The sequence below is a fragment of the Montipora foliosa genome, chromosome 3 (assembly GCF_036669935.1).
Source record: "Montipora foliosa isolate CH-2021 chromosome 3, ASM3666993v2, whole genome shotgun sequence".
Taxonomy (NCBI): Eukaryota; Metazoa; Cnidaria; class Anthozoa; order Scleractinia; family Acroporidae; genus Montipora; species Montipora foliosa.
Genome location: NC_090871.1, coordinates 70,365,621 through 70,387,202, shown reverse-complemented (window position 1 = coordinate 70,387,202; position 21,582 = coordinate 70,365,621). Strand labels below are relative to the sequence as shown.

At 36.5% G+C, this 21,582-nt stretch overlaps 1 protein-coding gene across 4 annotated transcripts in view; it reads right to left on the bottom strand.

Moving 5' to 3' along the window:
• LOC137998129 (S-adenosylmethionine decarboxylase proenzyme-like) overlaps positions 1-21,582 on the bottom strand; it is a 113,165-nt gene that overhangs the window by 1,476 nt on the left and 90,107 nt on the right. For 2 of the 4 annotated variants that reach the window (XM_068844563.1, XM_068844562.1), the window contains exons 3-12: positions 16,141-16,267; positions 13,369-13,443; positions 12,711-12,738; positions 9,903-9,948; positions 8,415-8,475; positions 5,560-5,640; positions 4,437-4,526; positions 2,414-2,479; positions 1,187-1,261; positions 428-508 (exon numbers count right to left, since the gene is read on the bottom strand). In XM_068844563.1, coding sequence (XP_068700664.1) covers positions 428-508; positions 1,187-1,261; positions 2,414-2,479; positions 4,437-4,526; positions 5,560-5,640; positions 8,415-8,475; positions 9,903-9,948; positions 12,711-12,738; positions 13,369-13,443; positions 16,141-16,267 — 730 coding nt within the window. The remainder of the gene's footprint in view (positions 1-427; positions 509-1,186; positions 1,262-2,413; positions 2,480-4,436; positions 4,527-5,559; positions 5,641-8,414; positions 8,476-9,902; positions 9,949-12,710; positions 12,739-13,368; positions 13,444-16,140; positions 16,268-21,582) is intronic. The other 2 variants (XM_068844565.1, XM_068844564.1) reach the window with 1 other exon arrangement.

Here is a 21,582-nt window from a genome sequence, read left to right as displayed (position 1 = left end):
CACAATGAACCTACAACATTACTGTAAAATTTCTTTTTCTATGCAATCTCTTGATTTTATATTTTAGGCCCTAATTTGAATTACTGCACCTTTCAGTAACATGCAGACTCTCAAATTCAAAGGTCAACAGACATATACGTTTTTCACTACCGTCAATCAAATGTTCGGCAGCTCCTCCAAGCTTCCGACTATTGTCAAGCGTTCAGTAATCAAATCAAATCGTTGAGCACAGTTCAGACAATATAGTCGGAAGCTGGGAGGAGCTGTTGAACATTTCATTGACGGTAGCGAAAAATGCATTTGTCGATTGAGCTTTGAATTTTTGATTCTGTATGTTATTGATAGGCGCAGTAATAATTATTATTATTATTTCTGTGTGAATTAAAATAATAATTGACTTGACTTGACTTGCTATGATGGCACAAACCTCATTAGCAAACAACGTCATCAAGAACCTTCCAGGTTTGAATGTTTTGAGAACCCTGCTGATAAGCTCTTTGTAACAGCTCTGTACACAAACAAAACACAGTCAAAATCTTCACAAAGAAACACTACCCAGCATCTTTTAACCATACCATGAATATCACGGTTTTTGACAAACCAGACAATCAAGCTAATAGGTAAGAACAGAATAATATTAAGCACATGACCTTGAAGGGTGTAACTTGCAACTCTTTCCTTGAAACAAAGCTGGGGATTTTAGGACACCAATTTTATGCCCAAATATGGACAAAAATAAGATCAAAGCTGCACGCGTGGAAAAATGCACAAGCTACGTTACATCTAAATAAGGAATTTTTTAAACTCAAAAAACCCCAGCTCTGAACCAGAGTTAAACGCTTCAAGTTCATGAGCTTTTGATAAGAACTAGCCAAAATTCAAGGTAGGAGAAAGAATCCAAGAGGCACAAGCAAAAAGTGCCTAGATAAGATGCCGATTTTGAATGCTGCATTTCCTTCCTCCATATTACTGGTCAAATGTTTTTGACCTACTGGTATTCTTTCCTTTTTAAATATCTTTTGCTCCACAGATTTTAAGCAGTGTGCTGCTAAAAGTTTCTTTTGTTAACACTTCAACAAAAGGTATTTTCATCTTGAAATAAGTTGCATGGCCACAATAATATAATATTATTGAAATAAAGGGCAGCCATACTTGTTTCTCCCAGAAATCCAATAATTTGGCTTACCACTTTGATATTTGTCTCAAAACTGACATAACTGCACTCTTCCTGTGGAGTTATATGGATGTTAAAGTAGCTATTCTGTTTCAAGAGCAAATGAAATACAAAAATTAACACAATCATTAAATGAGGTTTTGATCACTTGCTTGACATGGCGTGCACTTCATATTTTAAGTAAACTATTAAAAACAAAGTTTGGCAAACAAAAGACAATTTCTAATTCATGAAAATGATGATGATGATAGCCATGGTGAGAAGAAAACTTCAGGATCAAAAAACAACAAGGGGAGTTAAAATTTTGAAGTGCAAATAACCTATAAACATGCATGATCATAATTATCCATTTTACAAGAACACTAGAAATGATAATCACAACAGTTACTGTTACATTTATATTATTAGTTTTTTTTAAATTTCAGAGTGCAACTTTACCCAATGAGTAAGGTCAACATTTTGGTGATAGGGAAAACCTGGACTGCCAAGGAAAAAATTTTCTGATCTGTGAACTAAGGAATACAACCCAAACACACATCCTACATACAGCTGGCTACCAACTACAGTGTGTGCTCTCCTTGCTTTAACAGGATTAACAGTTCCTTCAAGACTATTTACTAAGCAACCTAAATGAAAGAACCAACTTTTAGCATATCGCAGAGCAGGTGTTGCCAAGGAAGGGAAATGAATAAGCATGCTATAGTTGAACATGTTAGCCATACTTATAGCACAGCACAGCAATCAACACCATGTCAGAGTTTCCCTCATCAATAACTGCAGGACCACACAAAATTAAAGGAGGTGAGGCCCAGCCAGTGAGATACCAATCCTGGTAATCCATGCAAAGTAGCCAAACGTTGGCAAGAATAGTTGTCCAGAACAATCATATCCAGAAATGCAAATAATTAGATGCACATGCAATTTCAAGTGTCTTGTTACACAATGTAAGATCAAGCCTTTGCCAACTAATTGTAAGAACGACATAAGTATTAAAGGATAGTGTTACTTTTATGTTGAATCAGAGGTAAAAGCAGCTGCTGGTTATTTTTACTTCAGAAGAAGAATGTGGGAGACAATTGCATTCATAACTGTGAGGATCTGCTCCACCTGACATTAATATTATAACTGCATTTAGCTTACAATGTTCAGTAGAAAAGACACTACACTCTTTTAAGGATGTCTTGCAGCTTACATCACCATAATCTTAACACAGTAATCAATTAAATTTAAATAGCTCACCCGGAGGTGTTCCACGTTAGGGAACCACTCAGGAGCGGCAACATTGTTGTTCTTTAATGCTGAGATCTGTTTAATTCAGTAAGGAAATGTTATTCACATCTTGTCTTTTGAAAAGCTTGAAAAATCTGCTAGCTCCCTTGTTTTTAAAGCCAAAACAGCATGCATGTATACTTTTAAGAGCAAGTTGGGTCCATTTATTTTAATAATATCAAAGAGATATATGATGTCTGCATAATGGTTTCTAAAGGTTAACAGTAGAGAATTTTTAACAGGTGATTGGTTGCCATAATTATGCAAACATATTCTGAAACTTGACTGAAAAAGTGATAAGTATTTACTGCTTCAACACAGATAATACTGAATTTTGTGGGTGACACATCCCCTGTTTTAATAACCTTCCAATTTTTCTTTAAGATAATTAACAACTATTCACGTCAGTATCGGTGGCTAGTGGTGGACATTTACCCCGCCGCTTTGTGACTCGCTAAATATCCACGACTAGCCACCAACACTGAGGTGAATAGTTGTTTTAGAATATACTAAAAGAGTGAGATAATATAGCACAAAAAGATGATTTTACCGTATTTTATCGGCTATAAGCCCAGCGATTTTTACACAAGTTTAGTCGGAATTGTCTTAACCCATTGATATCCAAACCGGCCGAAACCGGCCAGACTCTGTCTAACGCCAGACGATTTTACTCGTCAATGGCGAACCCCTGGGAGTCAATGCATTAAACAAGGGCAAAAGGGGTATTCGGATTGTAACTTTTAATAAAAATAGATCTTTCAGTATATAATGATTACAAGTTATTTTGATGAGGTCTGAAACCTCTTGTGAAAAGGGTCTCGGCTTATAGCTGGATGTTTTTCATTTCTCCTTCAACATCATCTCGCCAAAAATAAACATATGAAGTTTAGGGCCTCGGCTTATAGCCGATAAAATACGGTAACGCATTTATTCCTGCAAAGATTACAACATTTTCAGGTACAAATTCCGTGCGAAATGCTTGGAGGTGAACAGCAAAGGATATACGGAGTAGCCAATCGGTGCACACATTCAAGGCTATCCGCTGTTTTAGTGCATAATAATTTATGTTACGCCTGACCAAAAGAAAAATCTTAACACAAAGGTCTAATCACATTAAATATAGACTGATTAAATCAGCCAGCAAACAATAATAATAGTAATAATAATAATAATAATAATAATAATAATAAGGAGTACATGAAGCGAATCGGCGTGAATGTGAGGTTGGAACTGATCTGGAAAACAGCATTGCTGGGAACAGCAAAGATACTACAGTAGTAAGGAAAGTACTGTCCTTGTAAGAAGAAGAAAAAGAAAGACCTGGAACCTGTGGTGACTTGTTGTTATTATTATTATTATTATTATTATTATTATTATTATTATTATTAAAAGCGAATTCCCTTCATCATCGTTAAAATATATGTTTATATCTTCATTACCAGGATGAAAACTAATTAAGAAAACCAAAAAATAGGCCTTACAAACATACATAATTTAATACGCCTTTTTATGTAAGATTGTTTTGAGTTTTGATTAAAATATCAATGTAAGTTGAGCATGCAGCTTAAGTGGCAGTACGTTCGCATGGAAGTACACTGCATGCTTATTTTGATCTTTGATCTTGAGATTCTAAATAATAACAGACAAAGTATTTTCTTAAAAGATAAATGATATATACACAAGGCCAAAAAAAATAAAAAATACAGTCATTCTAAAAACAGAATGTTTTCAACCTCTTTGGCATGTCATTTTTTTTGCCTTGTATCTATGCCAGCAATACATTATCATTAGATTATTGAGCTGGGTATTACTTACATAATTTATATAGATTGTCGAAGGAGGAATCTATAAAATGTTTATTCATGCAACATTCAAATGCGTTAACTGTTTGATATTATCAGGCAGTTCTAATGGAGTATTTCATTCAAAAAATGTAGCTTCGCCAGAAGGAAACATGAACATTTTTTCCTGGACAAAGAAATGATTCACATACATTGAGAAGGCCATTAGCTGAATATCCACAAGGATCAAACAGTGCTGCATCAATCACTGCTCCAGGAAGGAGGTCTGTGATGCCTGTGACCTAGAAAGATATGTTTCAAGATCTCGTGAACAACAATAACCTGGAGGCAGACTGACAACAAAACTAGATGCATATATGCATGAACTTGGGCTTTCCTGTTGTCCTGGATTGTCAAATGAAAATTAAAAAGGAACTATACAGTTGAGATGTCAGCTAGATTATTATTAATTTATTTAGGTTAGAGTGATGGCAATGATTCTCGTTTTGTTCATTCATAAATGTTTGCTTGCAAAAATTTATCTCTTGTAAACCTCTTGGACCAACCTGTTCCGACTCTTTTAGTGTCAGGGTCTACCGCGAATGGTGTGTGTGTTGTGGTTCAAGTTTTCTCTGAGTTTTAAATTTTTTAAACCAGTTCAATTTTGATTTGCCTTTGTGTCAGATTATGAGAATGAATATTAAACAAAGAAAAATCACAGCTGAACTGATCTGAAAAATTTTAAACCAAGAAAAAATTTTAACCAACATGTGCATTTGGTTAATTAATAGAGAATATTAGACACCATATTCATGCTTACTTTCAACAAAGCCATTTTCATTCAATGCTACGTTACTATGCACATGGGTTTACACTTCACGTATGTGCTATAAAAGACAAATCAGCCAATTTTCTTCGCTTGTTCTCGTTCCCTCACCTCCACTATCTGAGAGCCTTCTAGCCACTACACAACCAAGACACATAATCATGCGTTTTGATTAACTAATTTGCACATGTGCTCCACAAGCATGTGCGCGATTTGTGACTAAAAGCAAAAAAAACTGAAATTTAACCTTGGACATTTCAACTAGCCTGTTCAGTCTTAATAATTAGTTTTAAACTATATTAATTTTTGGAACTAAATACAGGGGTTTCAATAACTTCTGAAATAGCCGTCCATGATAGCCCATTGAAGGTGGCAGTTTGACAAGTTTATGATAGCCTTTTGAGTGAAAATCAAGGTAAACTAGCCGGCGGTGTGAGGCAAAGCAGGCGGCGATATACCGCCGGTAACCGGCTTCTATTGAAACCCCTGAAATATAACACACTCATCACCTTAGACACTTCATTAGCATCAGAATGAACAGACTTGTAGAAGTTGTTCATGACCTCTCTATCAAGATCAAGCATCAAAATGTATGCGGGTTAAGGAATGTCAATTTCAAAAACAACAACGTTATTGGACCCTTAAAATACAATATCAAAATTTTCTCAGAACAATGCAAAAAAGGGTATATATTGCTTCCTGAAATAACCAGTGTGTTAAAACAATAGGAAACCCTGATCCCTTTTCCACTTGATGGATTTAGCAGTGCTCAAAATAAAAAAAAATCCAGGTTGTCCCCATTTCAAAAGCCGGGGTACATGTAGCCCTGATAAATCCTTGGTTGCTCATTAGGAAACCCACTATGATTAAATGCACACCATGTTGAAATGCAATCACATGGCAATAAAGCTTGAGTATCCCATAGCTCTCAGTGTGCACCTGTGTTTTTGTGGAAGTCTAGGTTTAAGTTCAAGCATGTTCAATCTCCATCGCCGACATGTTTGTGATATTGCCTCTGGCATTTTTAAACCTGACAATGTTTTGTAAAGGCCACAAGCAGGAAAATACTCCGTTGCGGCCATTTAATTTATATCGTTAATGTCACACAACTATCGGGTGCTGCTTATGTAAATAATTTTCTATTTTGGTTGGGTTGTCCATTGTTTTTTCCCTCAGGCAACCAGGCTATTCGTTTCAGAAAAACTGGTCACCAACCAAACTTTTAACAAGTCTGGAACGACCGGACCACTGCTAATTTCGAGCACTGGATTAAATTTTTTAAGAAAGTGTGGTGCAAACTGGGTGGTAATTAAAAAGAATGAGAATAGTAGTATCAACTGAATTGTTTAAAGTGAATTGACCACTGTAGAGATATTGGAAAACTCGCATTAATTTTTGAGTACCAGGATATTTTGATCTTCATCAACTTGCTCTGGTGAAGGACTAACGCTCAAAAATTGTTTCCTGTTAATGGACTTGAGGACAGTACCTACTATTGGTATTGCACATATGTTCTGCGCATCTTGGGATATTTTTGCGCAGTTCAAAACTATGCAGAGAAAGCAGAACTTGGGGGCAACCACGCATTTTTCAGAGATACTTAAGCTTCAATATGAAAAAAACACCATACATTGCTTTGTATTTTAAAGCTTTTTACAAATAATTATTGATTTTTATCTTTGATAATGCATGGTTACCCCCAATTTTATTTTTAGATTTCAATAACACTTGCTTAGATCTGCTTTTCCCGCACATTCAGTAAACCACGCAAAAAACCTTCTGAATTAGTAGGCACTGCCCTTAATTACTAACAACACTTTGATGTGTGGATGGGTGTCTGAAGCATAAAAATTTTGTAGTAACAACTGAGCTGATCAATAAACTTTGCTTCAATCCATGATTGAGCAACAAAGTAAAAAAATCCGTATCACTTCAGCCTGTGGAGAGGAAGTCAAGGGGAAATGATAATTATACAATTTATGAGTCATTGAACATATCCCATATAATTCTTGGGTTGCATGTGACGTCACAAAAAACTATAATACAAAACTAAAGAGCCGTTTGAGATTTTATCTTGATAAGCTACAAGAGCTTTTAAAAAAATATCTGTTTGCACGTTTTCAGCTCGGTACCGTGCTTCGTTTCGAAAATAGAGCAGTTTGAATTTCACAGTTTTTCACAGTGCATGACATGTTGACGGCTTTCGCAAAACACGCCAATTGCATAAAAACAACGATTTCCCTCGTATTTTTGTGGCCTAAACAGCCAATATACTAGGAGACTTTTCTGTATGAATGTTTGCTAGTTCATTATACAGCAGAAAGTGTTGAAGACAGCCAAACTAAATTCCAGATGTCCTACAGGTTTCCGGCCGCCATGTTGGTGTACTTCATCAGTACACCAACATGGCGCCTCCATACTGAACTCTACAAATTTGAGTAATAAATTGCGACAAATAACTCAAGTACAGAATATCGCACAGCCCTGAGACTTGGACCCGTTGTTTAAATTCATCTTCTATAATATGTTTTCACTTGCGTGACGTGCAACCCAAGAATAAATCCTTTATTGACCAAGCTTGTTCGGTCAAGATGGCTGGAAATTGGTCAAGTTCTTTTTTTGCCTGTTTATGGACCGAAACGAAGTCAACGTCCATAAACATGCAAAAAACTAACGAAGCCAATATCCAGCCATCTTGACCGAACAAGCTTGGTCAATAAAGGATTTATTATTATGGGATAAGACACCAAAAAAATTATCTTTGATCTTGCGGGGCCAAGTGAGAAATCCCGAGCGGGCAGTATATTAGCTCCATCTTCCCCTGTCCGGTAGCCAATCACAGCTCGGGATTTGGTTCATCTTGCTCGCTCACGAAGCTGGTCATATAATAAAACAGCATAGCACACTAGAAACAATTTCTCAACAGAACAATACAGAAATGAAATTAGGCCCCAATCCAATGTGATACCAACAGGCCACTTTAAAAAATACCATATTATACTCTTTGTTTGCCCAATTTTGCATAAGCATTGTTTTTATTTTCTTTTGGGACGATTGTGTAAGTCCCAAGAGAAACTGTAAACAATGCTTATGCAAAAATTTGGAGGGATTTTATTATTGTATTTTTTAAAGTGGCCTATGGAGGAACAAACCAGTCAACTTCATTGCCCAATGAATACTAACAATGAAGCAGTCTAAATGTCTCAATTTGCATAGATCTTCAGTGACATACATCATGAGACAAGTGACAAGATACACTGTAATACTAGTAAGACTAGTTTCACGATTATTTAACATTAAATTTTCTTCTAAATTAAGGTAGTGACAACACAGAATTTAAGAATCCCATCTGTTAAAAGGATATCTCTAATGTTTGATCAGGCTCATTCACTCCTGGTAAGGTATTGTCAAGGGTATAGAGGTACCTAAAATTCAATCAAGCTGTTAAACAGTATAAAGCAAAACTAGTGCACCACAGGGAGAATGGTTCTAACTGATTTATTCTTTGGCATTTGCTAGCTACTATGAAAACCCAGTTTCACAAGATTGCAAGCGATGCATAAAAGATAAAGATAAAAACCTAATTTATTCATGAGAATGCTTGTTACAAAAATGTATGTGTGTTAAAAAAGTCCTTAAAATTCTTATGTATAATCATTTATAACTAACCCTCCCCAAGTTCAGTATAACACCTGTAGATGCAAGACAGCAGCATACAAATAGTTTAAAAAATAATACTAGCACTGCAAGGTGACTGAAAAGTGAACTATTTAGGCACAAAAAGTGCATTTCTCCTAGGTCAAGTTTACGTTAAAATTCCTTTTGAAAATGGAAATATTACTCGCCTCCTTAACAGCTAGAGGAATACTTCAAAAAATTGATAATTTTCTGATCCTTGCAATTAAAAAAACCATCATGCTGACGAATGATTCTGTCTCTTGTATGTTATTAAATCTTAAATTGTCCAGTTAGTGCAAGGATCACTTCTTTCTTCCATCTCTAACACACACTTCAATGTATACATTTCTTTCATTCATCAACTGGTTCTTTGACGGGAAGACGTCAGTCCAACGAATTGACCTGCTCCCAACTGAGTGGCTTCATAGCCCACTTGGTAGAGCACTGAACCACTCACGCTCATTGCAGAGGTCGTGGGTTGAATCCCATCGAAGCCACCTGAATTTTTCAGGTGTCTACAGGAGACAATAATAATATTGTCCTCTCAGATATTACCTAGAACTATCTTTAAAATATTCACATTCATCGCCTCTACACTCTGCCCTTCCTCTTGATTTCTTTCATGGTGATACAACACTGTGGTTTGCATTGTAAGCAATACTGACTCCCCTTAGAACTCTGACTTGACTTTCATGCTAATTGAAACCAGACTTGGAATACTAATCTTATTTAGTATCACCCAACTAGTGGACTAATGCAAATGCTGTATTTTGATTGGCTACGCTACTAGAGGACTATTAGTAATAGTCCTTGAGTTAAGCGAAAAGCGTGACACTTTCTTTCGTTTTATTCTCAAATTTATAAATATTATATTTTCAACTTGCATTTGCTAATGTTATTATTGCGTTTTCTGTCCGACTAGTTGGGTGATACTAAAACAATTAAACCCTTCGCCCTTAAGGGCCACAGGTCAATAGCTAATTCGGCTTCACCTCATGGGCTCTTGACCCGTAGCCCGCTACAGGTCTAATGTTTAATCATTCCTGGACAATTCTCAAAAGACTTGATTCTTGCAAGGTTCAACATCGGTTTCAACAAAAAAAGAATCCTTCAGACTGGTATGGGTTATAATAAAAGTTAGTTAGTTTTCAGTTAGTTTTCACACATTACTAACCAAGTGTCAGGCCCATTCACTCGTCCAAGAGCATAACCCGCACCATCTAGAAAAATAAAATTCAGTGCAAAAGTGACAAAATAGTCTGACATCAATTAATATTATTGTCTGTAAAAAGGAGATGGTTGTTTCCCTTTATTTTGCTTATGGTGTTTACGCTGCTTTCAATGAAATTTTTCCAATTAATTTTGTTCTTGTCATGAAAGTTGCAGTTCACACTGCAACCAGGTTGACAATATATTAGATATAGCTCAATGGTACTCTAGTTTGTATAAATTTGAATGTAGCTTACTAAGTTATGATTCAAAGACACTTGTCATCGTCTAGTGTCTTCATCACGGGTGATCTAGTGCTATTGCAAGAGCACTTTCATGTGCCCCCAGTTTGTTATAAAGGGGAACTCTGCTTTGTGAGAGTATGCTTGCCTAACTAACCACAATTTAATTAAAGGGAAGGTACTGTCTAGAAAAAGTTTCTCTAAATTACAAAAATGTTTCTCTAGGAATTCGAAAATAAGCGGGATCAAGCGAGATCTTCAGGTATATGAATATTGGTCTTGGTGACATTCGCTTCATATGGAAATCTCAGTCAACTAGTCCAAAATATCATTACTATCGATCTGACACGTCCGTGGACAAGGGTTTTTTTCTGGCCCACTACACGGACCGTTGATTTCAGTCTGCAGTTAAAAAATTCTGATCACGTGATAACATTTTCGTGGCTCCACGGTTTTGAAAATGCCGACCACGTGGCGCTATTCCTTTGTCAGTTCCCACGGCCAAGAAAAGAAAAAAAACTGAAAAGTTTCCACCTGCTTCTTATTTCCTCGAACACGCTTTTAATGGGTTACCTGTAATAGCTTTGGGCGGTTTTACTCGCCATCAACATCGTTTTGCGCTTTTCTCTTTGGCGAGAGTAACAGAAAATAGCGTCACGAGATCGGTATTTTTGAAACTGCAGAGCCACAAAAAATGTTATCATATGATCAGAATTTTTTAAGAGCAGACTGAAATCAACGGTCCATGAAGTGGCTTGAAAAAAAGCCTTTGTCCACGAACGTCTGAAATCGATACTATATTGCAGCGAGAAAACTGAATCAAGCCATATATAGACAACTTTCACTGTTATGCGCTAATAAATGTAACGTGAAATGTGGTTAAATTTTGTTAGCAGTATAGAAACTACTGAAACGATTTACTCTTACCATTTTGATGGAAATATATAAATCGATCGTTTGTTTTGAAGTTGTAACAGGGATCTCGTAGAAAACCATGGTAGACAGATTAAACTTGATGTCCAGGCATTTATTTCACAGCTATGAGCGCGGGATAGCACTGCAAGCTCTCTTTCGCTTTGTAAAACTTCTGCATATAACTCACATATAAAACCCTGTTTAACGAACACAAGGTAAATCCGTTCAGAGTTGGAGCCAATATCAATACAGTTTAGCCTTTGGATTAAGATTCAAGTTAACAAAGCATTGCTCTCCTCGCCTGTGTTTTTCTTCTTTACACCAAGTACATTCAGTCATCAGGAGGAATCCTTGGCTATTGCTACATCATGGCATCGTTTGCATACACAAAAACAAAGATGACAGATTTCAATTGAAATTTGCCTATTTTTGAAGCGTTATTGTTGGCTATTTAAACACATTTCGTCCAAATGAGTGCATGGTCAAGTATCACAATACAGGTAACGAACTTTCGATTGAGAGAAACTTTTTCTAGACTGTACTTTCCCTTTAATACACAAACTGGTGGTACCATTATTGCTGTTGTTTGGAAGCTTGGCACATCAATGCTATGCATGCTCCTTTGAACCACGATCATGGCAGCCTTTTACTTGACACTAGAGAATAATCGATTTGACCTTAGCTAAGATAGGGACCTGGAACTAGTTTGCTATGATAGGAACCTGGCACTAGTTTCCCCATGTTTGTTATGTTTTGACTCATTTCATTTCCTTATCATTCTGTGTGCATGCGACAAAGTTTATCTGTGTTAAAACCAATTAAACCAATGTCCTTGCAAAAAGGATGCACTCCTATTCAGAACACCTACACGTATCTGGCAGCACCTTAAAATTTAATGTATTATAAGAAAAAGATACTAATTACTATTAACAGGCATGTCCTTTCCCTTTAAGCAAATTGATACTGTAGCATATAAAGGTCTGGGACTCTTGCAATGTAGGTCGCCCCTGATGAAGACACTAGACAGGAGTATTAAAACGTTTCGTCTTTGAATCATAACTTTCTAAGCTACAGCTGTACATTAAAATTTATTAAAAGCAGAAGAGCATCAAACTATGTCTGTTCTTGTCGTGTTCAATGTCATACCTCATACTAAGCAAGTTCGAGGTCCGTACTCGAAGTTAAGATTTTGCCAGATGATTTATGGTCCATAAACCAACAGGAAAAAAACAAGGATCCGTAAATTACAGTAAGGACCACGAAAACAAGGTTAGTAAGATATTCATTATAATTATCTCTGAGGAAATCAGGACTGCAAGAAAGGAAACTAGTTTAAATCAAGATTCAACTGCAATAACAATTGCATGTCAAAATCTGAAAAACATAAATCTTCATGGCTTTTTGAAACAGTTGCTTGCAAGATTGAAACAGTTTTACTAGTTTATGTAACATAAAAACATGAAAATCTCGCCAGGGAAGTTTCATCGGGCTGTACATGATGCCGTAATGAAGAATACAGCCCGCTAAATCAGCCAATCACAGTGTGCGTACTATCTGAAGGATACCTAATAAACCCTTTTAATGCTTTTTTCGAAAAGAAAAAAGTTGAAACTTACCTGAAAATAACTGATCCAGCCACTGCACCTAAACAAAAGAAAGACAAGTAAAGTAATAAATTTAAATTTCCCAAAAATAAACATGTTTTAACAGTCAGTAAAAGACTAACAATGCTGAGTTTTCATGGCCAGTAAAAGAACAAAACACAAAGCTTATCTATCAGACACAAGTATACTACGGGAAAAACCTGAGTGATCTTTATTTAACTAAAACTTTCCATTTTGGACGTCAACCGCTAAGCTTCAAGACACCAGCAGGTGCTTGGCATTAAATCTTTTTGCCTTGAAGGGATTCTCCACCAACAAATAAAGTCATCTTGTAATTAATAGGCAGATTCAAATATAATCATGGACAGATCTCTTTAGAAGAAGAGGGCCTACAGCTGTAGTTTTGATGCACAGATGTTTTAAAATAATTATGGTTTCAAGTGATAACCTGATTTCTGTTTAATTGCTGGGGCTTCAGTTACAAGTGTCAAAATCAACCCGCATCATCATATGAATCAGGGTCACATTGATGGCAGGCAGGAACATTTCCCACCAAAGCGTGATCCCCATTCTCGTTGACAATACTGAGAATTATGGTCATCAGCGCAATCATCGCCATCATCGTTACTATCATCATCAACATAAAACTTAACATAAAACAATTTAATACCTCCTGCTCAAAAGTCTGATGAGGTGTGGATTGCAGGCCGGGTGCCAAATAATTCATGCGTGAATAAAAGAAGTCCTAAATAAAAAAATAATAAAAAAACAGAAACAGCATTAATACCTAGAGAGAACCCACAATAACCTGCAATTAATTAAATGAAAGAGTCATTAATGTTATTATTATTGCACATGTACTATAGGTGTAGGATTAGTTAAATTAGATTAGTTTTTAAATTAATTTTACATTGCACCCAGTTACATGTTCATGTATATTATCAAGGACACAGTTTTTTCTCACATGATCTGCAATACTAGGTTTTCTCTTAACCTTTTCAGTTTAGCTCAAGTCCTGTCTGAGTACGGAATTCTAGCCAAAAGTCAAGATGTTAAAGATTTTTAAATAGTACATACTACATAAGTACAAAGAAAGCATTAATTAAAATTTTGTTAGTTTGAGTAAGTTCTCTATTATGGCGGAGCTCAGTGTGCGCGCAGAGCACCATAGCTAAGAAAATATGGTAACCCATCGATGTGAGAAAATTTGGTTTTATAGCCATGACGTCATGAATGTCCGTATGTACGTCCGCCCTTCCATGTATGCCAGTGTGACCAGTATCACGTAACCATATCACGGGCTCAAGTTTAGAGCTCATCGAGGAGGCAATACTCCAGTTTACACTCTAGCTAGTTTACAGCATACATCTTTGATATTGGACATCAATGTTATGGTCAATTGACACCTGTGAAAACAAGGTATCCGCAGACCAGTATCACGTGACCATATTGCGGGCTCAAGTTAGACCTTATCAAGGTCAGCTGTTTTTTTGAAGTTGACCACTGACCTGGGACTGGTTGTTGATTGGATTGCATGCTCAAGCCAGGTCAGACACTCACACTCTCACCTGAACAAAGCTTAATTTTTTGCGCTCTTTCTGTGGCTCGACGCGGCTACACAGCTATGCTACGTCAGCAAAGCACTTGACAGTCGATGCTTTTCGTGTTCAGGTACCGTTTGGAAAATAAATTTTTCTTGCATTTTTCGCTGGTTTCAATCCAGTTAACATAATATAGCTGTGGTTATTCAAGTCAAGCATTGGAGGGATATAAACTTAAGGCTGAGTGTTAATTTTTAATTTGTTTAGGGCTGCTTTTTGCTCTGAATTGCAGTTTTTGGTATGTCTTAAGATTTTTAATTTCGAATCTACTAAGGTTGCAAGATGCCTGGACGGCCTATGTCAGAAGACAGAAGAGAGAAAGAGAACGAGAACGACAAAACAGTACACCAGTTGGTTGAAGAAGTTACTCCACAAATTCTTTTCTTGGACACGAAACCATAGTTATTTCTACGGATGAGTTATTTCAAGTGGATGCATATTTCTAAAACGTGGTTTAGTCGTTTTTCGTTTGTTAAGGAATGAAACTTGAATTTTTACTGTTAACTGGAATTAAATAACAATCATCTGTACTCTTTTTGGACAGAAATAAAAATTATTGATCTATTGCTGGTTTGTTTGGCCTTACAATGCAAGCGAACAAGAAGTTTTTTAACTCCCCTTGCCTAACTGTTTTTCAATGTGCCTCGACAGTGACAACAATTTTGCACTTATGTTCTAAACATAAATATCACCAGCTTGTGTTTTCAGAAGTTTGTTTAGAGCGCATACAGGTAATTTGTTGGAGATCTTGTTTGAAGTTTGTCCTTTCTAGCCGATTGTGGTTCTAAGCCAAGCTGGCATGTTTCAATGAAATACATCGAATTGTAAAATGATCTCGTTTTCAGAGACAAAGTGGAATAAATAAAGTACATCAATAAAACTCCTTGTTTGACCTTGAACCGACAAAGACGAGCTGTCACATCACGAGCTATAGACGTCTGTGATTTCTAATTTTAGCATGATTCTTATTCGCTGGCGTTTGACAGTCGACTCTGAAATGGCTTCTTTCCTTTTCTGTTTGCTTGATGAGGATTTGCTTGTTTTCTTTTAAAACTCTTGCGATTCAAGAAAAAATAATTTCGTAACTGGTGAATTCGACAGTAGATTTCGCTGGAAAAACCAATATCACACTCATCCCTTCGTGATTCATGCGATCAGTCGGTTTTTCAGGTGAAATTAACCAGTGCGGAATTCGCTAGTTAGGCAGCGAAGAAAATGTTACATAATTAAGCAATATCCGGGAAAACCAGAAGGCGGACAGTTCCAAAGCCTTTTATTTTCACTAATCCTACAGCCAGTAAAAATAAACAAGCCGAGAGCTATGCTTTTAGGCTTGGCTAAATCTATATATTAATAATTCTTTCTTAACTAGTAAGATGTACGATTGTTTGTCTCACAATGTAGGACTTCACCTAGGTTGTAGATTGCAAATTAATTAATGCTTCAACTCCCAGAAACATTGAAAACATTGTGATCTACAACTTAAGTGACTACACTCTGAGACAAATGATCATAAGTCTTGCTGTTATTTTATTTACTTTCACGATGACCAATAATCATGTCTTTTACGATACTCTTTGTCATCAATGCCATTATTTCTCTATTTCATGTTGAACCGTCTGACATCTCGTCTTGTCTCTTTTCCTCTTCTCACAAAACCCACTTCATCGACATGCCCATTTCCCAATCAAAAGCTCTTAGAGTCAGAATCACAAGTACAAGTAATTTACCATTTCCCAAGCGTTGTCAGTGAGGTAGACCTCTAGTCAGGATCGGCAGATTGCTATACTCAAGTATCAATTTATTGTTAATATTAATATTATCCAGACTAACCATTGTACCTGCACATTGGAGAGTCCACATTCAGTTTTGGCAAGTTCCAGCAGAGGCTTGATACAGCGCAAGAGTGTTGTTTGCCCACAAGTCTTTAAGATCAGGCGTTCTTGGGACACAAACATGCTGCTCTCGCTAGGAAATACAAAATACAACCAAGTGACACCAGATCTCTGCTTAACTTGCTTAGTACTGCTGTATTTTGTGAAAATCAAACATAAAAACTCAGCTCGATCGAAAGACAGGATCTTGTTGTAGACACAATATTAACTTTTTTAACTGTAATAACATATTAATAAGTTGTATTTTCCACTGGCTTAGGAACAAAATAAGTGGAAAATGTTTCCTCACACACTTCCTCTGGGGCCTGGGCCCGAGGATTTGTTTTTGAATAATCATGTGCTCAGTGTTGTTTGTCAGTTGCTTTTTTGCTGTCCGCAATTGCTAACGTATATTTCAGAGCTCCAATTCCCACCCAACCCTTCGTTTGAGTTTATCACATACACTCTGTTGGTTAGATATTCTTTATTAAGACTGTAAGCATAAAGTCTTACTAAGCTTATAACTGTTGTTTTAATATTACTGTATTTTGGCTACATTACGTATAATGTTAGGCTGTATTGGTTTGAGAAATAAAAGAGTCAGTTGGCGGCGGTCAGCTTGACAATGGCTCCCAGAGGTGTGTGAGAATATTATTTTGACAATTTAACTCAGATCAACCTTTTCACTGTTTCTTTTTAATGCTGAAGTAACACACATCAGTTTAAAAGAGTTTTTGAGTTGTTAACCCATTGACTCCTGAACTGCGCCCATTGACAAGTAAAATCTCACCCTCAGGTGTGAATGGTCCAATGAAGAACAAGCACAGATTAAAGGTCCATTTTCAACCAACAGGCTTTGACCGTTTGTTTTTGTTATGGATTTGCATTGCTTATCGTAGCGATCTGATTGGATGAATTTCAGTTTTGAAGGGATTTTCATAAGTGAAAGTTGTTCAATGGCATGCAATGCTTGTCGGTTGAAGGTGAAGGTTGAAGGTTTGTGACTAATTTATTTATTACACAACCCTAAAAAGATGCTTTCAGTAAGGTGCATAGAGAAAAGTAAATAATTTTAAAAATTCAAATTCCTTCAGTTTTTCATTGCTGCTCCAGGGTTGTCAAAAAGGGAAGGTACCCAGATCTAAAGGTTTTGGGGACTCTTGCTAGGTGGTACCAGATATTAGTTCCAAGAAAAAAAATAGGTACAAATAATTACTGTGTACATGTGGGTAGCGCACATAGTACACCCTGGTCTTGTCGTGTTTGATATCAGGGCTATATTTTCCCAGCAGTGTCAATTCAGCTGGATTCTTACATGAAGGGAATAAAGTTTGAAATGCATTTGTGTATTTTTAGCTGAACAAGGAAATGGCAAATGTCACGCAAAATATGGTATCATTTTGTCGTCATCAATTAAGTAACAGATTCTCTTTGATTACTTCTGGCGAGGTAATTGATCGATTGTCTCATTATTTATGCCCGCCGTGATCAGGGTAGTGTTATTTCATACTGGTATTATGTTGTCCAGAGAAAAGAATTTCTAGCTTCCAATTTTGAGGATCATTTGTTTGCAGAGTCAATCACCGAAAGCCTTGGTTTCACCCAGTTATTTTCAGGGTGATTTAAGGTTGTTAAATGGCACAAGGATTTGAAAGGGCTTTTCAGCTTTGTTTTCTCTCTCACCTAGAACACACAGGCAGCTTCAGTTTCTCTATTTTTCATAAAAAGATTTTTTTTTTAAAAAAAGAAAAGTGGAGCGAAAAATTGTGAATAAATTACAAGAGAAGAAAGAGGCTATCAGTCAGATCAGTGAAATCACCAGACAGACTTTTTTATCTTGAGTTCATGTTTACCAGTCAGATCCCATGATTCAATAAAAGCAAAATTTAATAAGGTTAGTGTTGCCGAACATACACTTCCAAACATGGCTGATGAAATCTACATTTTTTGCTGATTGATCGCAATGATAAAGATAAAAATAGCTTTCAACTGTTTTTCTTTCCGTTGCTAGAAAATTACTGTTGAACGTTTTTCAATACAGGCTGAGAAGTTGACCTGGTCTTTGAGAGTAAAAATATTATGGTCGACTGGTGAATTTGGAATGTGAGCTTGTGTGACGATCTCCACAGACAGGAAAAGAGTGATTTTGATTTAAGACATTTAAGAATTTAAATATGTCTGTTAATTTGACCATAACTTGTTAAGAAAGGAGAAAGGCCAGAAGTAAGCCGCAAACAAACATTACGTGCTATAATTCAAGAAAACTGTACATTTAGTTTTGTAATTCATGCACGTGCTGCAGTCCTACAAATTTTACACTCACTCACTCAGACAGTCCCAATAACAATGTGGGTATTTGCACTTACACTGCAACTACCCACAAAAACACATGGAGGACCGTTGCATCTGCTTTGTTAAATTTCCCTTTCAAATGATACACAGCCAACCAAAGGCAAAAGAGGAACTAATATCGTAACTATTTTCTTGATATGATCTACCATGGCAAGCTGTTTGTAGCAATATTCAAAATACTGATTTCCCAGTCATTTCAGTACAAAAATCTTAATTCACTTCAATGATTCAATCAATATTCAATGCATATTCAATGAACCATTCAATGTTCAATGCATATATTATTCATTATTAAATTCTCAACCTCGGATAATGCATTTCGCGTGCTCTAATTGGTTCACTCAATCTCGGTTATCAGCTCATATACCTTGGTTTGACCTTATATGGTAAATGATTGCGTTAAGCGTTGCTAAACTAAAAATGTTTTCGTCGGAATGCCAAATTTCTCTTTGAATAAAGCCAAAAAGGAGAAAAAAAACTTTTTTTGTGGAAAGTTTGGATCAATTCCGACGTTTAGAAGTACGCGAAAAGACAAGAAATGTTTTTGTGATGAGCCTGCGTCTGTCTGACAACAAGGTATTACACAACATCGCATCAGTTCTCATCAAGTGTTTTTCGATTTCGCTCGGATTTGCTCGCTTTTTCCGCTCGTATTTCGTACTACCAAATTTTTGGAGTTGAAGGAATTTAATAAAACAATTATTCCATTCGCGCTTGTTGGATATGAGACTGGTTATAGCCAACTCGGCGCTACGCGCCTCGTTGGCTATTTACCATCTCATATCCAACGCGCGCTCATGGAATAATTGTTAAATATTCAATGAAGCATTCAATGTTCAATGCAAATTCAATTTCCAACTTGGACCATTCAATATTAAATACTTGATTCAATATTCAATGAACCATTCAATTTAAGTATTCCACAGACATCAGCGCAGCAGATCTGGGAATGGAAAGTTTAACATTCATACACCATTTTGTAAATACATTGGACTTCGTGAGGTAACAAAAAGCTGCAAAAATGGAGTCAGAGTTACTACAGTTGTTTCTGAATGCTGTGTTGAAGAAAGCAGAGTTTATTTGCCACAACAAAAACATTGCAGGCACATGTGGTTATAGTAGATGGAACTCTCAGCTTACTTAGAGCACTAAGCCTACAAGAGCCAATGGCAGTATTGATGGAAATGATCTGGAACAAAGTTCAATTACTTGTAAGGGGTTTTTGGAGAGATCTTTTCTGCAATGAAGCAACTAATAACATGTTTTATTATATAGATACTGATGAAATACCAGGATTTCTCCTTTTACTAAAAAATCATATCTTCACCGCACGCAGTGAACGTATCATTTTTATCTTTCACATGCCAGGATATAGCTATCGTCATGGTAACAAACACGATTAGCCAATAAAACGCGAGCTTCCTCTTCATTGTACGATACTTTTGTGCTTTAATATAATTCTTCTCTACAGTACATAAACATTTTTATTGCAAATTTTACATTATCATGATTTCTTTTTCATAACTTTCATATCTTGTTTCATGTTACACAACATGCGTGTTTTAGTGGTTGGTGAACACTTTTTCATCATTTCGAAAATGAATAAAACAAGTTGTTTTAAATCTAGACATTTCATCAATATCTATATAATAAACAGAACATTACATGGCCGCTTGGGGATACGAATTTTATCTTCTCGTGCTGAAAGTATCTTGATATTTCGAGTTGGCTTGACATGAACCTTTTGAAACATTTTCAGTGTATAAAACATGTATCCTTTTCAAACAAAGACCTTTGGAATGCTTTTCTCAAAAATTAATAATGCCATCAGAATACTCCTTAACTTCCATTACTTTGTTCTCCACTAAATGAAGAGCCTTCATATAAATATCAACTCCCATTGCACTGGAAGGAGATATGGGATCTAATTTGCTCAACATATAAAACCAAATCTCTTCATCATTATCCAGTGTCACCTCAGAAACACTAGCAATACTGTTGTCATCTAAAGGAGATGGTCCTTGAGTAGACTTTCGAAAAGTCCTTCGTCTAGATACACGCGGAACGAAGGACTTTTCATACTTGATTGGCGCCAATTTTAGCGACCCAAAAACAGGTCGCTGAGCTAGGCCAATCAGAGTAGTCTCGTGGACCCCAGGGGATAGAGTTGTCAATCAAAGTTTGCCACACGCAGTGAGGTGTGACTTCCAGACTATCAGAAAATAATTCAAGAATATCTGTCTTGCATATATCTGTTTGTGTCTGCTCCAACCAGAGCTGGAAAAAGTCTGACCTTTAAACTAGTCCCGTACGCTTTTGGTCCCTCTTTTGGTCGTATTCGTAATTGTTCCACTGATTTCAATCACGAAAGATTTGGTCTCCAGCCGCAATTGTCGTGGCATAAGAGCGTCATTTAGGAGACAACACATTTAAAATCTTAAGTATAAACTGGTGTTTGGAAGTCCCGAGGTGATTCTCAACGACTATAGACACATTTTTCGTTGAATGGAACAAAAAATTAAAAATGTACGTGTATTCATCGACGAGAGTCATTGCATCGCTAAATGGTCAGCAAAAGTTTCACAAAGATGTATCTTTTAATCCCGGTCTAGTACGTCTCCTACACCTGAAGCCTACCTGATCTTTCATGAGTGAAATCAATTGACTTTCTTGACGATTCGAAACTTTCCCTTACTTGCTAATCTTTCGAATTAGTGTTTCGTTTCTATCAGCATAAATCACGGCACAAGTGTTGATCCAAAAAATACCACTGGAGATCTCCTTTCCAAGCGACGACTCGAGATTGAAAATAAGCTTTTGTTTTATTTCATCTTTGTTTCTGATACCTTTAGCACAAAGTCAAACAAATTTCCTCTTTCGATTTCGTAGAAACAAACATGTTCGACTGTTTTCGTCAGATTGCGCCATCAAGTGCAGGACTTGCAAATGACGTCATCCCCTTTTTGGCGCGAGACGCAAATGAAAACCTTGCAAGCGAGACAAGTCGACCTCTCGCGACTTCGTCGCACGCTCATTTACTTCGCGTACGAAAAATCA